This window comes from Clinocottus analis, unplaced genomic scaffold, assembly GCF_023055335.1.
Source record: "Clinocottus analis isolate CAN_PGR_092001 unplaced genomic scaffold, fCliAna1.0.p SCAF_15, whole genome shotgun sequence".
NCBI lineage: Eukaryota > Metazoa > Chordata > Actinopteri > Perciformes > Cottidae > Clinocottus > Clinocottus analis.
In genome coordinates, this window is record NW_027175876.1 from 17,627,117 (window position 1) to 17,645,803 (window position 18,687).

Here is an 18,687-nt window from a genome sequence, read left to right on the forward strand (position 1 = left end):
AAGCCGTTGACCCTTCTCTGTGTGTCTGCTGTTCCCCAGCTCTCGGTAGCGTCCCGGGCTAGCTGCTGTGTGCTCTTCAAGGTGCCTGCGAGAGTCGGACAGCGAAACCACTGCGCACTCCTTGTTTTCTCACGGGTTTGTCCACTTCTCTCCGCAACACACTTTGTCCTTTGACTTGTGACGTCTTCGTGGACGTTATACACGCCGCTTGGAGTTGTGTTTAAGTGTTACTAGTGTTCCAAAGAGCGGGAGTTTTACCCGTTTATCGGGTTTATTTATAGATATATTGGTACCTCGCGCAGTGGCGCTGCGTTCAGGCGTCACACTGTATGTTGAGAGGTTTGAAGTAACTCTACACACTCGTGTCTTTACACTCGTCAGGTGGCACCATGGATGACAACATCCTCAACGACTCCAACGTAAAGGTCGCTGTTCGCGTGCGGCCAATGAGCAGGAGAGGTGAGTGTGACGTCAGAGGAACCTTGTGACGCCGCTACCAGTTATGAGCCGCAAGGACACTTATTAGTCTGTTTCTCCACGGGACACACAAAGGCCCTTTTAAGGCTCCAAAAGCGCTGTTTTCCTGGTTTGTGAAGCCAGGGTTATGAGTAGTTTCTTTAGAAAACAGCAGAGGTGTCCTTCCTCTGCAAGGTCCATTCTGCCCCTCCTCTGGAAAACAAGCTTTGGCTGCAGGAGTAGACATGGAAACATGTGGAAGGTACAGTGACATCACATCCTGACAGAAAGAGGACCATAATGCATATAGTACAGTGGCATCTGACACATCTGCTACATCCTTTAATAACATTTGTAATTCCATGTAATAATCCACCTTTCCCAGTGTGTTTCTGCAAAATAAGCCTTATAAAAGGTGCAGGGTGTAGAATCTTGCAGCATTGAGTGGCAGTATTTGATGGAAGAGAAGTGAGGTGGTAAAAATTGTCAATCACGAGTTTGACCCACCTGAAAGCATCCTCCGCTTTACTCATATTACTTTAATAATGTACTAAATGAACATCGTGCTGTATTGAAGAAGACTAGAAACTAGAGATTGAGACATAAACTCATGTTTACAATGTTTACTGAGGGAATACATCAAGAGAGAAGTAGAGTCACTTATATAGACTTCTATACAACCAGAGGAGTCGCCAACTGGTGGTCAGGAGAGAGAATGCAGCTTTAAGACCCTTCTGCATTGGCTTCACTCTTTAGATCGCACGTTGCCTCCGTGAAAAGGCAAGTGATGTAACTTGGATCCAGTGTTTGGTTTGTCCCTTCTGGGCTACAGTAGAAACATGGCGGCTGGCTCAGTGAAAAGGACCCGCTCTGTTTGTAGATATATTAAAGGCTTATTCAAAGGCAATAAAAACACAACCATACTTATCTTTAGCTAATTAAAAACTAAAGAAAACATACTTCACTATATTACATTCCATTTCTGCCAATAAACCCCATAAACGCTACACACTGGCCCTTTTATGTGTAACAGCAGAACATATTTCAACACAATCCTGCTCTGACAGGAAGCTCCAGCTCTGTCTCCACCTTTAAAACCTTGTACGGCAGGTAGGAATGAGGAAGAGCAGCTCTGGCCCTGCTTTTCTTTACTATCGGCTCTTGGAGTAGTAAAGTGGTTGTAGTGTTTGCACAGGCAAGTCCCGGAATGAATCACCATCAATACAACTATTTCCTGCCTCTGTGTGTGTTGTTTGTGTTACAATCACGAGGGCCTGTTATCTTGTGATGACTATAGTCAAGAAAGTTAGAATCACCAGTTCAAACAGCACATTTTAGTGATTGGAGAATTGCTTTGCAAAAGCCACTTTGCACACTTCACATTTCATTTGTTTCATTATTTATTAGTGTGGTTCTGTTACTACTGCAGAGAAAAATAAGTTTAAGTTATTGTTGATGATGCATCCTTTTTTTCTCTCGTTGACCTCTGTTTCAATCCAGAAAAAGATCTGCAGACTAAATGTGTGGTGGAGATGGAGGGGAACCAGACGGTCCTGAATCCGGCCGTCACCAACGTTGGCAAAGGAGACCCCCGGTAAGCTCCTCCCACCAGACGCACCTCATCGTCCCTTTGATGCACGACCATTCAACCTTTGAAAGACGGGTTCTTTTGCAGTTTCCTTTAATGTACTATGCTTCTGCTTTAGCAGCTGCTAATCTGTTTTTGTCTGGTCTGTGGGTATCCACAGCACGGGGATAATGCAGTCACAGGATTTGTTTCTCCAGACTTTGATTGTCACTAAAGCATTTTGAGTCACGTCATTTGGATTTAAGTCAGACTCAAGTCATGAATCTAAGGACTGGACTTAATGAAAGTCTTCTCCTGGTGAGGAGCAAGTTTAGGACTTGTTGGTCATGACTTTGGACTTGGTCTTTCCTCGGGACTTAACCAAGGACTTGTTGGTCCTGACTCAGGACTTGTTGATCTTCACTCAGGACTTGTTGGAATTGACTCAGGACTTGTTGGTCCTGAATCAGGACTTGTTGGACTTGACTCAGGACTTGTTGGTCTTCCCTCAGGACTTGTTGATCTCCACTCAGGACTTGTTGGAATTGACTCAGGACTTGTTGGTCTTCACTCAGGACTTGACTCAGGACTTGTCGAACTTGACTCAGGACTTGTTGGTCCTGATTCAGGACTTGTCGGTCTTGACTCAGGACTTGTCGGTCTTGACTCAGGACTTGTCGGTCTTGACTCAGGACTTGTTGGTCTTCACTCAGGACTTGTTGGTCCTGCCTTGGTACTAAAATAGTATTGGAGGTTTCTCCTGGAGGTTTTCTTGAAGCCATTTATTTTTAGTTTATCAAAATAACACAAACTTAAGCTCCACCTATCTATTTTTCCGGGCGTGTTCATCCCGATCTCACAGTCTTCATCAGCTGATATAAGTTGCTTGATAGTCAGATGGATGTGTTGACATGTAGCAGCTGTTTGGCTCATCCAGGAGTAAACTCATCCATTAAATGGGTTCCACTAGTTGATTCCCTCAGGATGGCCGGCAGAGAGTTTATAGACTGTGACCAGTCCAGTTAGCACCCGTGGCTTGAAAGAAGCTCACCCCACCCATCCTCCCTCTGTTACTCCTTTCCTTTCTTCCTCCTTCCTCAGTGTCCTTCCTGAACCATTCCTCTCTTTACAAAGGGCGTGTCTGTTCCAGCTCCGTCCTGCTCAGATAGCAACCGTAAGCCACGATTTAAGAGGAGCAAGAACAAAGTAGTTTACTTTAGAATGTGTTTATCCCGTCAGGATGGCTCTGTCTTCAGTTCAACACTACAACATCAGAGCTGTCTGTGTAATGCATCAAGTGTCAGATGTTGTGGGGGCAAAATGTGCACTGATTGTGTTAAATAATAAAATATGGCACAGGGTTTGCTGTTGAGAAAGCAACCCCGTCCTTCCTCCCAGCAGTGAGCCAGAGCAGCACAGGTAGACGGGCCTTCCCTTCCCAGGTGACCTGGTTCAGTAGAAACCCCCTCCAGTAAGACAGATGATGAATCTCCCCCTTTGCAGAAAGAGAGTGTCTCATATTCCATAGTTGTGTGTGTGTGTGTGTGTGTGTGTGTCCTGACATGCTTCAGCGGCGGCATGCTTCCCCTTGGGGCTCACTGTGAACAGGTTTTACAGGCTGGCTGTAACTCCCAGCGCAGCCAGTAAGCGAGTGTTTTGAACTGCAGAGCGTTGGTTTCTGCATCGAGGCATTCCTGATTAGTTTCCCAGTAGATTGTTTTATATTATGAGCACAGCCTGTTTTACAGAAATGCTTTGTTTTCTTCTGGGGGGAGGAGTCTCTCGCCTTCCAATCCCGACAAGTTGTGCTCAGTCAGCTCCCTGCCTGACAGGTTTAACTGACCTGCTGCAGGAGCCTGGGGGTGTTAATGTGCAACAGCTCCCTGCAGCAGCCCTGCAGCGCTGGCTCGTCAGACCCTCAGGATGGTAGAGATTAATAACTAATAAAGCCTCAGGTCTGTCCCTGCAAACGTTGGAGCCCACCAATAGTCAGTAGAAGCATATAGTTTACTGCACATGTTGTAAACAGACCTTGAATATTTATCAGCCCCTGCAGCACTATGTTTAGAAAGTAAAACACAAACTGAGGGCCTTTCTTATCTGAGCTTTGCCTCGATAAGAGCCCCGCTTTGAAGATCTGTTCATGGCATCATAAATGTTTCTTGTTTTATATGTTGCATAACTTTGATGTGCAGAATGTGTAATATGTACTGGATCCCCCCAGAAGAGCTGCGCATGATCAAACCCCTCCGGCCTGTATGTTGTTGGTCTAAGACTTGCTGACCCGCCTTCCTACCTCCGCTCCCCCAGGGACTCCTGGGAGCTGCGAGGCTCTGCCAGTTATCTCAGGAATGTCCTTTCCAGCCCAGGAGAGGACGGGACTTAGTGTTGCTCTTTCATGGACATGCATAGGGAGGCCTTGTTTCATTACAGCCCCCAGTGTGTGTGGCCATGACTTCATTTACAGGCTTTTTTTTTCAACCCCAAATTGATATTTCTGCCTGAGTGCACACTGTGTGTCCTGGGTGATGTATGGGAGGGCACTTCAAAAGGGGGCCTCGCTTTGAGTAGGATAGATTTTACCATAACAATCTCTCAAATAGATTGTTTTTTCTTTGTCATCCTGAATGTGGAAAATCTGTTTGTCGCCGCGACCTCCTCAGTGGGCAACCACCACAAATACATATTCAAGTTGCAGAAAAATATGTCCTATAATGATCAGAGAGGAAGTAAACAGACTGAAAGCTGGTGTAACTGGTTATTTTGAGCTCTAAACACAATACTGGCATTTTATCACCTTTTAAATGTAATATATGTAACTTGGCAGCAAAGCATATTTACCCATCCAGCTGACATGCAGCATGTAAAAGTTCATTTAGCGACAAGTTCTATGGTCACCTGATGAATTATACCAGTATTCACTCTCTTTTTGCTCCGTTTGGGGTCTCAACCAACTCCTGAGGGAAATATCTGCTCTAAAAGCTGTTAAATGTTTACAAGCCAACCAAGCTAGTAGCTATGCAGCTTTAAGACATGAAGCATAGACTTCTATACAACCAGAGGAGTCTCCCCCTGGTGGTCAGGAGAGAGAATGCAGCTTTAACACATGAAGCATAGACTTCTATACAACCAGAGGAGTCGCCCCCCTGGTGGTCAGAAGAGAGAATGCAGCTTTAAGACATGAAGCATAGACTTCTATACAACCAGAGGAGTCGCCCCCTGGTGGTCAGGAGAGAGAATGCAGCTTTAACACATGAAGCATAGACTTCTATACAACCAGAGGAGTCGCCCCCTGGTGGTCAGGAGAGAGAATGCAGCTTTAACACATGAAGCATAGACTTCTATACAACCAGAGGAGTCGCCCCCTGGTGGTCAGGAGAGAGAATGCAGCTTTAACGCATGAAGCATAGACTTCTATACAACCAGAGGAGTCGCCCCCCTGGTGGTCAGGAGAGAGAATGCAGCTTTAACGCATGAAGCATAGACTTCTATACAACCAGAGGAGTCGCCCCCTGGTGGTCAGGAGAGAGAATGCAGCTTTAACACATGAAGCATAGACTTCTATACAACCAGAGGAGTCGCCCCCTGGTGGTCAGGAGAGAGAATGCAGCTTTAACGCATAAAGCATAGACTTCTATACAACCAGAGGAGTCGCCCCCTGGTGGTCAGGAGAGAATGCAGCTTTAACACATAAAGCATAGACTTCTATACAACCGGAGGAGTCGCCCCCTGGTGGTCAGGAGAGAGAATGCAGCTTTAACGCATGAAGCATAGACTTCTATACAACCAGAGAAGTCGCCCCCTGGTGGTCAGGAGAGAGAATGCAGCTTTAACACATGAAGCATAGACTTCTATACAACCAGAGGAGTCGCCCCATGATGGTCAGGAGAGAGAATGCAGCTTTAACACATGAAGCATAGACTTCTATACAACCAGAGGAGTCGCCCCCTGGTGGTCAGGAGAGACAATGCAGCTTTAACGCATGAAGCATCGACTTCTATACAACCAGAGGAGGTTCAGGTTGCCGCGTGGCTCGTCCCCAGAAGGCAGCTTTTCCAAACACAAGCAGACTTTAAACACAGACTTTAAACACCAGAATCGAGTTAAACCGAACCCTCTTCCCACCGACACGGTGACATCGCTGACGAGCAACAACACGAAGCTGCAGCGCAGCATGTTTGATCATTAAATTTGACGTTTGCTTGCAGGAATGTGATGTCCGCTGCCTGACGCAGGGGGTAAACCAGTGTTGTTCTGCACCGGGCCGAGCCCAAAGCGCAGAGTGTTTTTAAAGCGCTGCGGTAAGAAGGAGCGCGTTGTCTCGGGGACGCTGGACGCCAGAGGCTCTTTAGAGCTGCGTCACGTCCTCCACTTGACTCACAATGAGCCGAGCAGGATTACTCAACCTTGACAGATTTGAAATCTCCGCTTCCATTAAAACACCGATGACTTTGTGTTCTTCAAACTCTCCCGTTTTACCCCGGCGGCTCTGATCTGGGGGGGTCTTGTCAGGTCTTTGCTTGCTCTGCGGTTTCCTGCACTGCAGTGTTGTCTACGTTTCTAGTGAGACGGAGCAGGTCACAGCATTGACATTGCATCACCTCATCCAGGGTGAGGTCCAGTGGTTAGTGTTTATTGGGGAACAGGAGATGATGTGTTTACTGCCTCCAACAACAAACGTCCCTTCATTCAGCTCCGGGGCAACTGGACCCGCTGCAGCCGTCTGGTAACGCACCCATGCAGCTAACCACAGACCCGTCTTTGCATTTGCTGGCCTTTTTATTTATCAGGGTTCTTCGGACTGCCAAAGTCAGTCCTAAGAACCCTGTTGAAACTGTTCTGTGTCTTATTGTTCTGATTTTTATTTCAGAACTTTCGACTACTTTTTGGGGGACTTGTCATTCTCCAAAATTCACTAAATGTTGCACGCTCGTCAGGCCTGGTGGAAATAGACGTATGAAATAGGCGTCAAATGGATTTGGCCATTTAAACATTAGGGGCCGCTACAGTAATTCGGGCAATTTTGGATTTTTGGCGCATTTTTTTTAACCTTTTTCGTTTATGTATCTTTTATTCTTCTCTTTAATTTTTCTCCGAGTGTCCATCGGTCTCGTGATCGCGATACTTCAGAAACACCGGGAGGGAATTTCTTCAAAAAATGCACAAACTCAAGAATAACTGGTTTATGTTTTGGTGGACAAGAATTGGCCATAATGCTGATTTTAGACACAAACGTCAAATAGCGTTAAATAGTGCAGTGATGATGTTTTGAAAAGGCTGTAAACTGCAACACAACAAGTTGGTTTATCATGTTCTCTGCAAAGTGCTGCCTCTGCAGAGGAAACACTCCCAAACGCTTCATTTGAATGAACCGTAAGAGAATAACGAGAGGCAGGAAACTATTAGGAAACATGATAGATATGAATCTGGAAAATATACATTTGTTTTATTGAAGGGTTGTTGTTTTTCCCAGCGGCATCAGACGACCAAGTAAAATTAGCTCTCGACCCCGAGTGGGAACCTCTGGCCTGCAGGTGGGAGGAGTCTCACGAGCAGACGGCTGGGAAGATGTTGGAGGGAAGATGAAGAAGAAACGCAGCGTACCCACAAGGTCACTGTGGACCAGGACCCGGCTCACTTTATAAGAACCTTTAATGAAAGGCCCTTTGCTTTATTTTCCTTTGCTTTGAATCTTAAAAAGTCTGTCGAACCAGGCGACATGTCACATGATGGAGGAGCTGTTGCCTTGTTAGTATGTTCACATGTTCTGGGCTCAGGGAGGTTTCTCCTCTGGTGTGTGTGTGTGTGTGTGTGTGTCCACAGTGAGGCTTAAACTAGTGTTTTAGGTTGGTTGTTATGTTTATAGGTTTTCTTTAAGCACCGGTTGTCAACTGATGATGTTTTTTGTTCTTCTCTCGTTTCCCTTCAGAAATCAGCCAAAGGTGAGTCTCCAACTCAACGCATGAATACTTTATAAAGCAGTTATAAAGGAGTTGTTTTTAACAGGTGTGTGTGTGTGTGTGTCCTCCTCAGGTGTTTGCCTTTGACCACTGCTTCTGGTCCATAGATGACTCTCAGAAGGACAGGTTTGCAGGTCGGTTCTCGTCTCAGCGTCTCCGTGTTTTGACCTTCTTGCTCCTGTTTTTATCTCCAGAGTGACTCGCTGCTCGTGACTCACTTCTTAAACTTATCTCCTGACACAATGTGTCCTCATACCCTCAACTATTTATAGGAAAGGGCCTTTCAGGTGTCAGGATGAACTACATCTGTCCTGCGTCCTGTAAGGAGTCAGGCTGAACCCATTGCCAGGGAGTTTCCTAACAATGCGAGCGGCTTTAATTCAGCGGCCTGTCACACGTGTTACATGTGAACAAAACGCCACCGTGTGTGTTTTCTTTAGCAGCTCGCCTGCTCTGTTGCTAAAGTATTGAGAGCGTAGCTGTGGTGTGAGACGTTAGCGTGTGTTCCTGCTGCAGGGCAGGACGTGGTCTTCCAGAGCCTCGGGGAGAGTCTGCTGGACAACGCCTTCATGGGCTACAACGCCTGCATCTTTGCTTACGGACAGACAGGTAATGCCCTTAACATCTTAGTTCATGCCTTAGTTCATGCCTTAGTTCATGCCTTAGTTCACGCCTTAGTTCATGTCTTAGTTCATGTCTTAGTTCATGTCTTAGTTCATGTCTTAGTTCATGCCTTAGTTCATGCCTTAGTTCATGTCTTAGTTCATGCCTTAGTTCATGTCTTAGTTCACGTCTTAGTTCACGTCTTAGTTCATGTCTTAGTTCACGTCTTAGTTCATGTCTTAGTTCACGTCTTAGTTCATGCCTTAGTTCACGCCTTAGTTCATGTCTTAGTTCATGTCTTAGTTCATGTCTTAGTTCATGTCTTAGTTCATGTCTTAGTTCATGCCTTAGTTCATGCCTTAGTTCATGTCTTAGTTCACGTCTTAGTTCATGTCTTAGTTCATGTCTTAGTTCATGTCTTAGGTCATGTCTTAGTTCATGCCTTAGTTCATGCCTTAGTTCATGCCTTAGTTCATGTCTTAGTTCATGCCTTAGTTCATGTCTTAGTTCTACTCTTAGTTCTCGTCTTAGTTCTCGTCTTAGTTCATGTCTTTGTTCACGTCTTAGTTCATGTCTTAGTTCATGTCTTAGTTCACGTCTTAGTTCACGTCTTAGTTCACGTCTTAGTTCACGTCTTAGTTCACGTCTTAGTTCACGTCTTAGTTCACGTCTTAGTTCATGTCCTGGTTCATGTCTTAGTTCTCGTCTTAGTTCATGTCTTAGTTCATGCCTTAGTTCATGTCCTGGTTCTCGTCTTAGTTCTCGTCTTAGTTCATGCCTTAGTTCACGTCTTAGTTCACGTCTTAGTTCATGTCCTAGTTCTCGTCTTAGTTCACGTCTTAGTTCTCGTCTTAGTTCTCGTCTTAGTTCACGTCTTAGTTCACGTCTTAGTTCATGTCCTAGTTCATGTCCTAGTTCATGTCCTAGTTCTCGTCTTAGTTCTCGTCTTAGTTCATGTCTTAGTTCACGTCTTAGTTCACGTCTTAGTTCACGTCTTAGTTCACGTCTTAGTTCATGTTCTAGTTCATGTCCTAGTTCTCGTCTTAGTTCTCGTCTTAGTTCTCGTCTTAGTTCTCGTCTTAGTTCATGTCTTAGTTCATGTCTTAGTTCACGTCTTAGTTCACGTCTTTCTCTGATCCGCTTCACTACTGTCATCAACTTTCCTCAAACTCATTTCATTTTGCTTTTTTTAATCTCTGCCTCTCAGACACATATATATATATATATATATATATATATATATATATATATATATATATATATATATATATATATATATATATATATATATATATATGGACCTTTAAAGCTCTGTTTGTTGTTTACAGCCGTCCTCAGCAAATAAAGCTGAATCTGATTCCATTTCCTCTTAATTTTCCTCTTTGACATCGCGTGATGTTTTTTCCTGCTTGATGTCTGGTCTCGTGGTCTCGTGGACTCGTGGACTCGTGGACTCCAGGCTCCGGGAAGTCGTACACCATGATGGGCTCGGCGGAGCAGCCCGGTCTGATCCCTCGGCTCTGCAGCTCCCTGTTCAGCAGGACGGAGCGGGAGGCCCGGGAGGGAGAGGGCTTCACCGTGGAGGTTTCCTACATGGAGATCTACAACGAGAAGGTCCGGGACCTGCTGGACCCCAAAGGGTGAGGAGCTGTGGGAGCTGACGCGAGGGCAGCGAGTCCCACGCATTACATAATGCAGTCTGCAGCCTTCAAGGAAATATGATCTGAACTGCATTCAAATGGCTGTTGATCTTTTAAAGGGACAGTTCACATTAAAACCAAACATCCATGTGTGACCTCGTACCTGTAGAGCTCTTCATCAGTCTAGATTGTTTTGTTGTAAGTTGCCTCGTGTTGGAGATTTATAACCTCCAGCTGCAGCCGTCTCACTGCGCTCAGGGAGCTCATTGGACTCGAGGACCAGAGGCTTGTAGAATTTGTTTTTGCCGCTATCAGATTCACAAGAAGAGGGCCATCTTGTAAAGTATGTAGCATGTATGAACCGTCCCTGTTTAAGATGCTTGTCTCTGCTTGCTCGGGAAGGGAGGAACACTGTGTGTGAGGGAGGATGAGGAGGAGGATGAAGCATTAATAACGTCTCTTCTCTGCAGGAATCGACAGGCGCTGAGGGTGAGGGAGCACAAAGTGCTGGGCCCGTATGTGGACGGCCTGTCCCGCCTGGCCGTGGCCTGCTACAAGGTACGTGTGAACATGTCCGACTTCCTGTTGCCATCGGTGAAGTGCAGGCGAGAGACGTGTGCGTTGCTTGGTCTCTTGACAGGACATCGAGTCTCTGATGTCAGAAGGAAATAAATCTCGTACGGTGGCGGCAACGAATATGAACGAAGAGAGCAGCCGGTCCCACGCCGTGTTCAACATCATCCTCACACACACACTCATGGACCTGCAGTCTGAGGTACACACACACACACACACACACAGAGCTAGTGATCCTGTGGTGTGCGATGTCTTTTGACAGCCTCTGTCCTCGTTATGCAGCTGAGGATACAGGATGTTGCAGTGAACAGGGAGGCTTGTCTTTTTATGTCCAAACAACCCGAGACATGCAATTATCTACGACAGAAAACTGAGACACACACGGGAACCTAAAAACAAATGATGTTTAGCATTTTTTTTCTCATGGATTAAACAAGCAACACATTTCCTGTTGAGTCAGTTCATTCATCGTTTCTGTTTTCACTTTATTTATTGTGCTGAACCCGACCTGCCGAGCATGCACTATTACATTATAGCGCTTGACCATCTCGTCAGCGCCTCCACAGCAATGCAAAGATGCATTGCTGTGCATCACTACAGTAGAAGAAGAGTTTGTAGAAGCAGCACCTGAAACAAATCAATATCAGTCTGAGTGGAGGCTCGAGTTACAGTATTGTAATGTTCTGTCAGACGGCCTCTCTGACGTCATCGAGCTCTCTTCACATCCTCCATCCTCTTGAGACCACGGCCTGGATGGGTTAGCTAGTGTTCCTGTGTGACTTTGGTGTATCCAGATTAACTCTTTGAGACAACAACACACTAAACGATGGAGATGTTTAATGAGTCGGCCACTCCCGTGTTCTGAGAGGTAAAAGTTTTAATCAAAGGAGTGTTGTGGCTCGAGAGAGAGCATTGAAAACCGCAGTGATCATATTGTAAATACACTTAACTGATGGTTGTTATTTGAGGTGTCTAAAACACGTCAACACCTCTAAGCATCAACCCCTTTTTGACGTCGCCTTAATATCTCCAGATGTGTAGCCGGCCCTCAGTGCGTTTCTCTCTCTCTCTGCGGTCGACTGTTTTTAAGACGAAGATGAATTTCCTTGTGCGCTCCAGACGAGCGGAGAGAAGGTGAGCAAGCTGAGCCTGGTGGACCTGGCCGGCAGCGAGCGGGCGGCCAAGACCGGAGCGGCGGGGGAGCGACTGAAAGAAGGGAGCAACATCAACAAGTGAGTCAACAAAAAGCAGACAAGTGACACGACGACAACGTCTTCAGATTGATGGCTGGGATCGGGTTTCATTTTCTGTCTACACTCGTTTTCATTTGGGTCTAATCGTACTGAATAGACCCTTACCGTCATGATGTCTTTGCCTCTTTGTTCCTCTCTGCCATGCTGTCCACTAAATGCTTCCCTCTCTCCTCCTCAGGTCCCTCAGTACTCTGGGTCTCGTCATCTCGGCCTTGGCTGACCAGGGAGCAGGGAAGTACAAGAGCAAGTTTGTTCCCTACAGAGACTCTGTGCTCACCTGGCTGCTCAAGGTACACAGAGGCAGCACCTGCACACACACGTCAATATGTATTAATTAGCTTCTTTATACTAAAGAAACTGGACTTTGAAGTGATTCATTATGGACTGTGCTCCTTGTTATTTTTCCAGTTAAGTTTCAAGGCTCTGCTGGTTATTTAAATTAGCTCTGCTCAGTTGGAAGAAAGCTCCTTTTGGCATTTACAGTCTTTGATTTGAGGGTTTATAAGTCTTTCATTTAGTAGTTCTTCCTCTGAACTGAAGCGGTGGACTCTGAGATGTTTCACTGTGTTTGTTGTTGGGTGTTTTTTCCCTGCAGGACAGCCTGGGAGGGAACAGCCGCACGGCCATGGTCGCCACCATCAGCCCCTCGGCGGACAACTACGACGAGACGCTGTCCACCCTGCGCTACGCCGACAGGGCCAAGAGCATCGTCAACCACGCCGTCGTCAACGAGGACCCCAACGCCAGGATCATCCGAGAGCTGCGGGAGGAAGTGGAGAAACTGAGGGAGCAGCTCACGGAGGCCGAGGTTCAGACCGCGAGAGAGCGAACGAAGGAAGTGTGGAAGGAAGTGTGGAAGGAAGTGTGGAGGGAAGTGTGGAGGGAAGTGTGGAGGGAAGTGTGGAGGGAAGTGTGGAGGGAAGTGTGGAGGGAAGTGTGGAAGGAAGTGTGGATGGAGTGTTGAGGTATCGATGAAGTGTTGATGGAAGTGTTGATGGAAGTGTTGATGGAGCGTTGATGGAGCGTTGATGAAGCGTTGATGGAAGTGTTGAAGCGTTGATGAAGTGTTGATGGAAGTGTTGATGAAGTGTTGATGAAGTGTTGAAGCGTTGATGAAGTGCTGATGGAAGCGTTGATGAAGTGTTGATGGAAGTGTTGATGAAGTGTTGATGAAGTGTTGATGGAGTGTTGATGGAAGTGTTGATGAAGTGTTGATGGAGTGTTGATGAAGTGTTGATGAAGTGTTGATGAAGCGTTTGTCCCTCTCAGTCTATGAAGGCGCCTGAGCTGAAGGACAGGCTGGAGGAGTCTGAGAAACTGATCCAAGAGATGACGGTCACCTGGGAGGATAAACTCACCAAGACGGAGGCTATTGCACAGGTAACACACACACACACACACACACACACACACACACACACACACACACACACACATTCCCTCCCTCCATCAGTCTTCTGCTGCATCAGCAGTAGAGACAGTCCAACTGATTCTTGTAATACTTAAAGAGAGCTTCATTAACATTTCTGTTGTGCTGGTGTTGTCAGCTTGTGTGTTGCTGAACAGAAAGAGTTGCTCGGTGTTCAGTAATAGATTTTATCCAGCTGACTCCCATCATGTGGCTGCTGTCAGGTTTCTGAACGAAGCTTCACCGAACGAACAGACAGGATCAAGTGAAAGACTATGGATTCATCCATAATGATGTCAGACACTTCTACTAACAACCTGAGCCCGTCGGTGGCAACAAGGAGACATGACCTCGAGTCATTGCATTGCAGCTCGTTTAGCTTTACCTCCTTCAAGACCTGATCAGTGAGTCACCTGGACACAAACACGAGAGTGAGTCGGGTCCAGGTTGAAGGATACAGACGTAACCCTCTGAGTTGTTCACTAAGTTGTTTTCAGTGAGGAGGTGATTTTCCCAGCATTCTCTTTTCTCCCATCAGGCAGCAGCTGAAGAACAGCACTAATCATTCATGTATTAAATATGCATGAGATGTTCCCTGCAGGAGCGGCAGCGGCAGCTGGAGAGCCTGGGCATTTCCCTGCAGTCCTCTGGAATCCGAGTGGTGGATGACAAGTGTTTCCTGGTGAACCTCAACGCTGACCCCGCCCTCAACGAGCTGCTGGTCTACTACCTGAAGGTACCGGACACGTGCACATCGTCCTGTGCCGCTCTGTAGCCTCTGTGTTCCTGCCTGACATGTCTGCACAGCGTCACCAATGCACACGTCACGTCGTGACGCGTCTCCTCCGTGTTGTCGCAGGAGCACACGCTCGTGGGCTCGGCCAACTCGCAGGACATCCAGCTGTGCGGGATGGCCATCCAAGCGGAGCACTGCGTCATCGACATCAGCGAGGACGACGGCGTGGTGCTCAGTCCTCACCGCAACGCTCGGTACGCTCTCAGCCGCGCCGCCGCCGGGGAACTCACGTTATAACAGTTATGACACATGAGTTTACAACGCTCATGGAGAACCTGGAACAGTTATGGAGGTTTAAAATGATCATTTACAGGCCTGGGAGAGAAAAAAGTAAAATCCCCGAAGTTGTGTAAAAGTCCTGTAAATGTGTTATATTCATGTGTTCATGAGGTTCATTTACGCTGAGTTTGAAATAATTTATATGCTTTTAAATGAAAGATGCTCAAAATATCAGCAGCATACATACAGGCATCTATATAAATGTTTATTCTTTTAATCAAACTATTGTCTCTCATTCATTTGAGTCATTTACGGTTTACTGTATGCTTTGAATCCTCATTGTTAGTTTAAATACTACATTTTATCACTTTTTACTGTTTACACACATTTCGCACAATGTTTGCTCATGAACATTTGGTTAAAAGTCATGGAAATATGGTTGAAAGTCATGGAAATATGGTTAAATGTCATGGAAATATGGTTTTAAATCATGGAAATATGGTTAAAAGTCATGGAAATATGGTTAAAAGTCATGGAAATATGGTTTTAAATCATGGAAATATGGTTTAAAGTCATGGACATTTGGTTTAAAGTCATGAAAATATGGTTTTAAATCATGGAAATATGGTTTTAAATCATGGACATTTGGTTAAAAGTCATGGACATTTGGTTTAAAGTCATGGAAACCCACAGGTCACAATGTGTATGAACCCTGCGTTCAAGCTGCTGTAATGAATGTGTTATGTATGTGTTAACGCACAGAGAACTGTCTCGTCGTGTCGCTCATTGTTTTGGTCTCCAGGCTCTCACGTGGACGTGTGGTAGCCAGTAGTTCAGCCTCTTTGTCAGGGCTCAGTGTTGTCTCATTGTCAGGAGAGTCACGACAGCATTTCTTCTCCTCTCAAACCTTCTGGCCGTGTGCTTCCTCCTGCAGGACCTGTGTGAACGGTGCTGCCGTCTCCAGTCCGGTGCAGCTTCACCACGGCGACCGCATCCTGTGGGGGAACAACCACTTCTTCAGGTCGGTCTCTCTTAACATGTTCTACCTGCATTCATCGACAAGTGATCACAAACTCTTCATTGTGCCTCTCTTCCTTTTTTCTTTTCTTTTTTACTCTCCGCTACATCGCACTTCTTCCTCTTTCGCCGTCACTTTGCCGTCTCGCATCGCCGCCCGCTCATCACGGACCCGCGCAGGATCAACCTGCCGAGGCACTTGGTGCACGCGGCCGGCGAGGACAAGGAGGCCGGCGCCGCCATGAAGACGAGCCTGAGCACAGACCGGCTGGAGGCGGACTTCGACGCGGCCAGCGACGTGTCGAGCGAGCTGAGCTTTGGCTACGAGTTCGCTCAGGCCGAAGTCATGATGAAGGGCATGGGCAACAACGGTGAGTCCTACTTCCTCACAGCAAGTTAGAGTAGAGAACACAGTGACGAGGCGTTACTCAGCGTGTTTACAGTCGGTACAGAGCTGTTGCTGAGGATATAGAGTTTGAATGTATTTAGTATCTTCAACTCATCTTAAACTCTGTTCACAGATCCGACAGGATGAATGCTGTGAATGTTTAGATTTGGTTTGCAGCACGGGAGGAGAGTCCCACCTCATGTTTATTCAGACCTCCTCCCCGTCTGCAACGCGTCTCTATCTGTGGGACGTGTTGTTGAAAGCTTCCTCGTGGCAGAAAGAGAACTTCTAGTTCTGTCCTCATTTTCACACCCGAAGAGAACTACTGTCAACCAACCAGCGCTAACAGTTAGCTCCCTGCCAGCTATCCTGGCACTCTGCCCAACGCACAGTTGTTGTACATCATTTTCAAAATGGGTCACAGAAAAGGTTTAACTAAACCTAGAGTCTACAGCTATGACTCATTGATGTGCTATTTAATATTTAAACAATGGAGCTCACAGAGGAAGAAGATATATTAGGCTCTTGAAACACACAGTCATGCATTTGTTAGCAGGCTACTTTGGTCTAATTTTTACATGAAGAATAGCTTTATTCTTAGTTTCTACAGCTTCAGGGTCAGAATGTCTATCAAGCTACTCAAACCGTGTGTGTGTGTGTGTGTGTGTGCGTGTGTGTGTGTGTGTGTGTGTGTGTGTGTGTGTGTGTGTGTGTGTGTGTGTGTGTGTGCTTTATGAGCTGAATATTTAGACCCAAATGATTCTGTTCAGTGTTTACTTTCCACAATGTTCTGCATGGTTGTGTGTGCAGAGCTCTGACACGCGACCAAAATAGAGATAACGAGGTGAATATTAGTTTGTTTGGATCAACAGTGAGTCCTGTGAAGCAGTTCCAGCTTGTTTGTGGTTGACAGCATTTTAATTTTAGAACGAACAGTTCTCATAGATGCTAATTTCCTTTTGATAAGAAAGAATGGTAAATTAGAAGTCTTGCCTCTTCTTCCTCCTCCTCCTCCTCCTCCTCAGACCCGCTGCAGTCGGTGTTGCAGACCCTGGAGAGGCAGCACGAGGAGGAGAAGCGCTGCGCCCTGGAGCGGCAGCGGCAGATGTACGAACAGGAGCTGCAGCAGCTCCGCCAGAGGCTCACCCCGGAGAAACCCTCGCACCTCCTGGACCCGGCGGGAACGGCGGCGGCGGCTGCTCCCGCGGCGGCGTCCAGCTCCCAGAAGCGCGTGCGGCGCTGGAGCGAGGACAGGTGAGCTCGAGCCGGAGGGTGCGAGACCTTTACTGACCCCTGTTGGCAGTCGGGTCCTGGAAGGAGGAAGGAGACGCTCCAGTAGAGCTCCTGTTGTGTGTGTGTTGCGGTTCAGGGAGGCCATGATGACGCGCAGCCTGCGGCGCCTCAGGGAGCAGATCGTCCGGGCCAACCTGCTGGCTCAGGAGGCCGGCTTCATCGCAGAGGAGCTGAGCAAGAGGACGGAGTACCTGGTCACGCTGCAGATACCTGCTGCCAACCTGGACGCCAACAGGAAGGTGTGTGTGTAAAAAACACGAGGAAAACACCAACACAACACATTCCCACATCTCGTATGGAGAGAGAGGGGAGGGAGAAATAACTGTGGGTCAAAAGGGTCAAGATGTCAAAGCACCAAACCCTTTCTGTGATTGACATGCAGGTTAATAATGTCACATGGGGTTTCCTGCTGAAGCTGCGCTATGGAGCGCTTTGACTGGTCTGAGGACGAGAAAACGAGCAAAATGGCTCCATTTAAAAATCTGCAGAATTGGCTGGTCACTGTTAGCGGCCACTGTTAGCGGCCACCGTTAGTGGCCACCGTTAGCGGTCACTGTTAGCTGCCACTGTTAACTGTCAGTGTTAGCTGCCACTGTTAACTGTCAGTGTTAGCTGCCACTGTTAGCTGTCAGTGTTAGCTGTCAGTGTTAGCTGCCACTGTTAGCGGCCACTGTTAACTGTCACTGTTAGCGGCCACTGTTAACTGTCACTGTTAGCGGCCGCTGTTAGCTGCCGCTGTTAGCAGTGCAGCAACCCATGGAGAGATATCCACGACTTTGATGCTCAAGGAAACTTAAAAACTTGATGATTTTCAGGCAAATTCAATCAAAAGACATAATACGAATAAGATAAATAAATTATAGTGTACGACGTTGGGAAAAGTACAACCTGTAATTGTATAGGAAGTCAAAAGATATTGTAGTAAAGTGTCTTTACAAACTAAACAATGTTGGATATTTGTGTGGAAGGTAACGAGCAGACAGGATTTAAGACCAGAAGCAGGTCATGTTAACTGTGGGTGTGTTTTGTGTTATAAACAGTTAATCTCGTCACTAGTGGATGGATGAAATACATAAAACATAATAAAAGACCTGCTCTGTTCGGGCCAGTGATAAAGAACGTGTTCAGTGTTTTAAAGCTCCATCACCTTCTCTCTGGCCCCTCCCCCTCCTCACAGCGTGATGCAGTGTTGAGTGAGCCGGCCATCCAGGTTCGCCGTAAAGGTAAAGGGAAGCAGATCTGGGCTCTGGAGAAGATGGAGAACCGCCTGGTGGACATGAGGGAGCTCTACCAGGAGTGGAAGGACTTTGATGAAGACAACCCTGTGAGTGAATGAAGACTCAGATAAATTAGTATTATCATTTATTGTTCTATTCAGTTTTCAATGTGTCGATATGTCACCTGATATCTGTCAGAATCGGCCTGCTAGCTTTCATGTGTGCCACTTTGCATCCATGATGTACTTCAAAAAGTCCTGATGGGTCTGCAGATCTCGTTGTGATTCTTTCCCC

The 18,687-nt window shown here is 46.6% G+C and overlaps 1 protein-coding gene across 4 annotated transcripts in view; it reads left to right on the forward strand.

Annotated features, from left to right (window-relative positions):
- Positions 1-18,687, forward strand: part of LOC137786072 (kinesin-like protein KIF13B) — a 34,032-nt gene that overhangs the window by 408 nt on the left and 14,937 nt on the right. For all 4 annotated transcript variants that reach the window (XM_068577718.1, XM_068577716.1, XM_068577717.1 and 1 more), the window contains exons 2-21: positions 40-135; positions 382-459; positions 1,957-2,050; positions 7,953-7,965; positions 8,057-8,117; positions 8,500-8,592; positions 10,046-10,226; positions 10,697-10,784; positions 10,867-11,001; positions 11,922-12,034; positions 12,234-12,345; positions 12,651-12,863; positions 13,325-13,435; positions 14,065-14,199; positions 14,323-14,453; positions 15,413-15,499; positions 15,676-15,866; positions 16,909-17,137; positions 17,253-17,415; positions 18,354-18,500. In XM_068577718.1, the coding sequence (XP_068433819.1) occupies positions 390-459; positions 1,957-2,050; positions 7,953-7,965; positions 8,057-8,117; positions 8,500-8,592; positions 10,046-10,226; positions 10,697-10,784; positions 10,867-11,001; positions 11,922-12,034; positions 12,234-12,345; positions 12,651-12,863; positions 13,325-13,435; positions 14,065-14,199; positions 14,323-14,453; positions 15,413-15,499; positions 15,676-15,866; positions 16,909-17,137; positions 17,253-17,415; positions 18,354-18,500 (2,367 nt within the window). In that variant the 5' untranslated portion in view covers positions 40-135; positions 382-389. The remainder of the gene's footprint in view (positions 1-39; positions 136-381; positions 460-1,956; positions 2,051-7,952; positions 7,966-8,056; positions 8,118-8,499; positions 8,593-10,045; positions 10,227-10,696; positions 10,785-10,866; positions 11,002-11,921; positions 12,035-12,233; positions 12,346-12,650; positions 12,864-13,324; positions 13,436-14,064; positions 14,200-14,322; positions 14,454-15,412; positions 15,500-15,675; positions 15,867-16,908; positions 17,138-17,252; positions 17,416-18,353; positions 18,501-18,687) is intronic.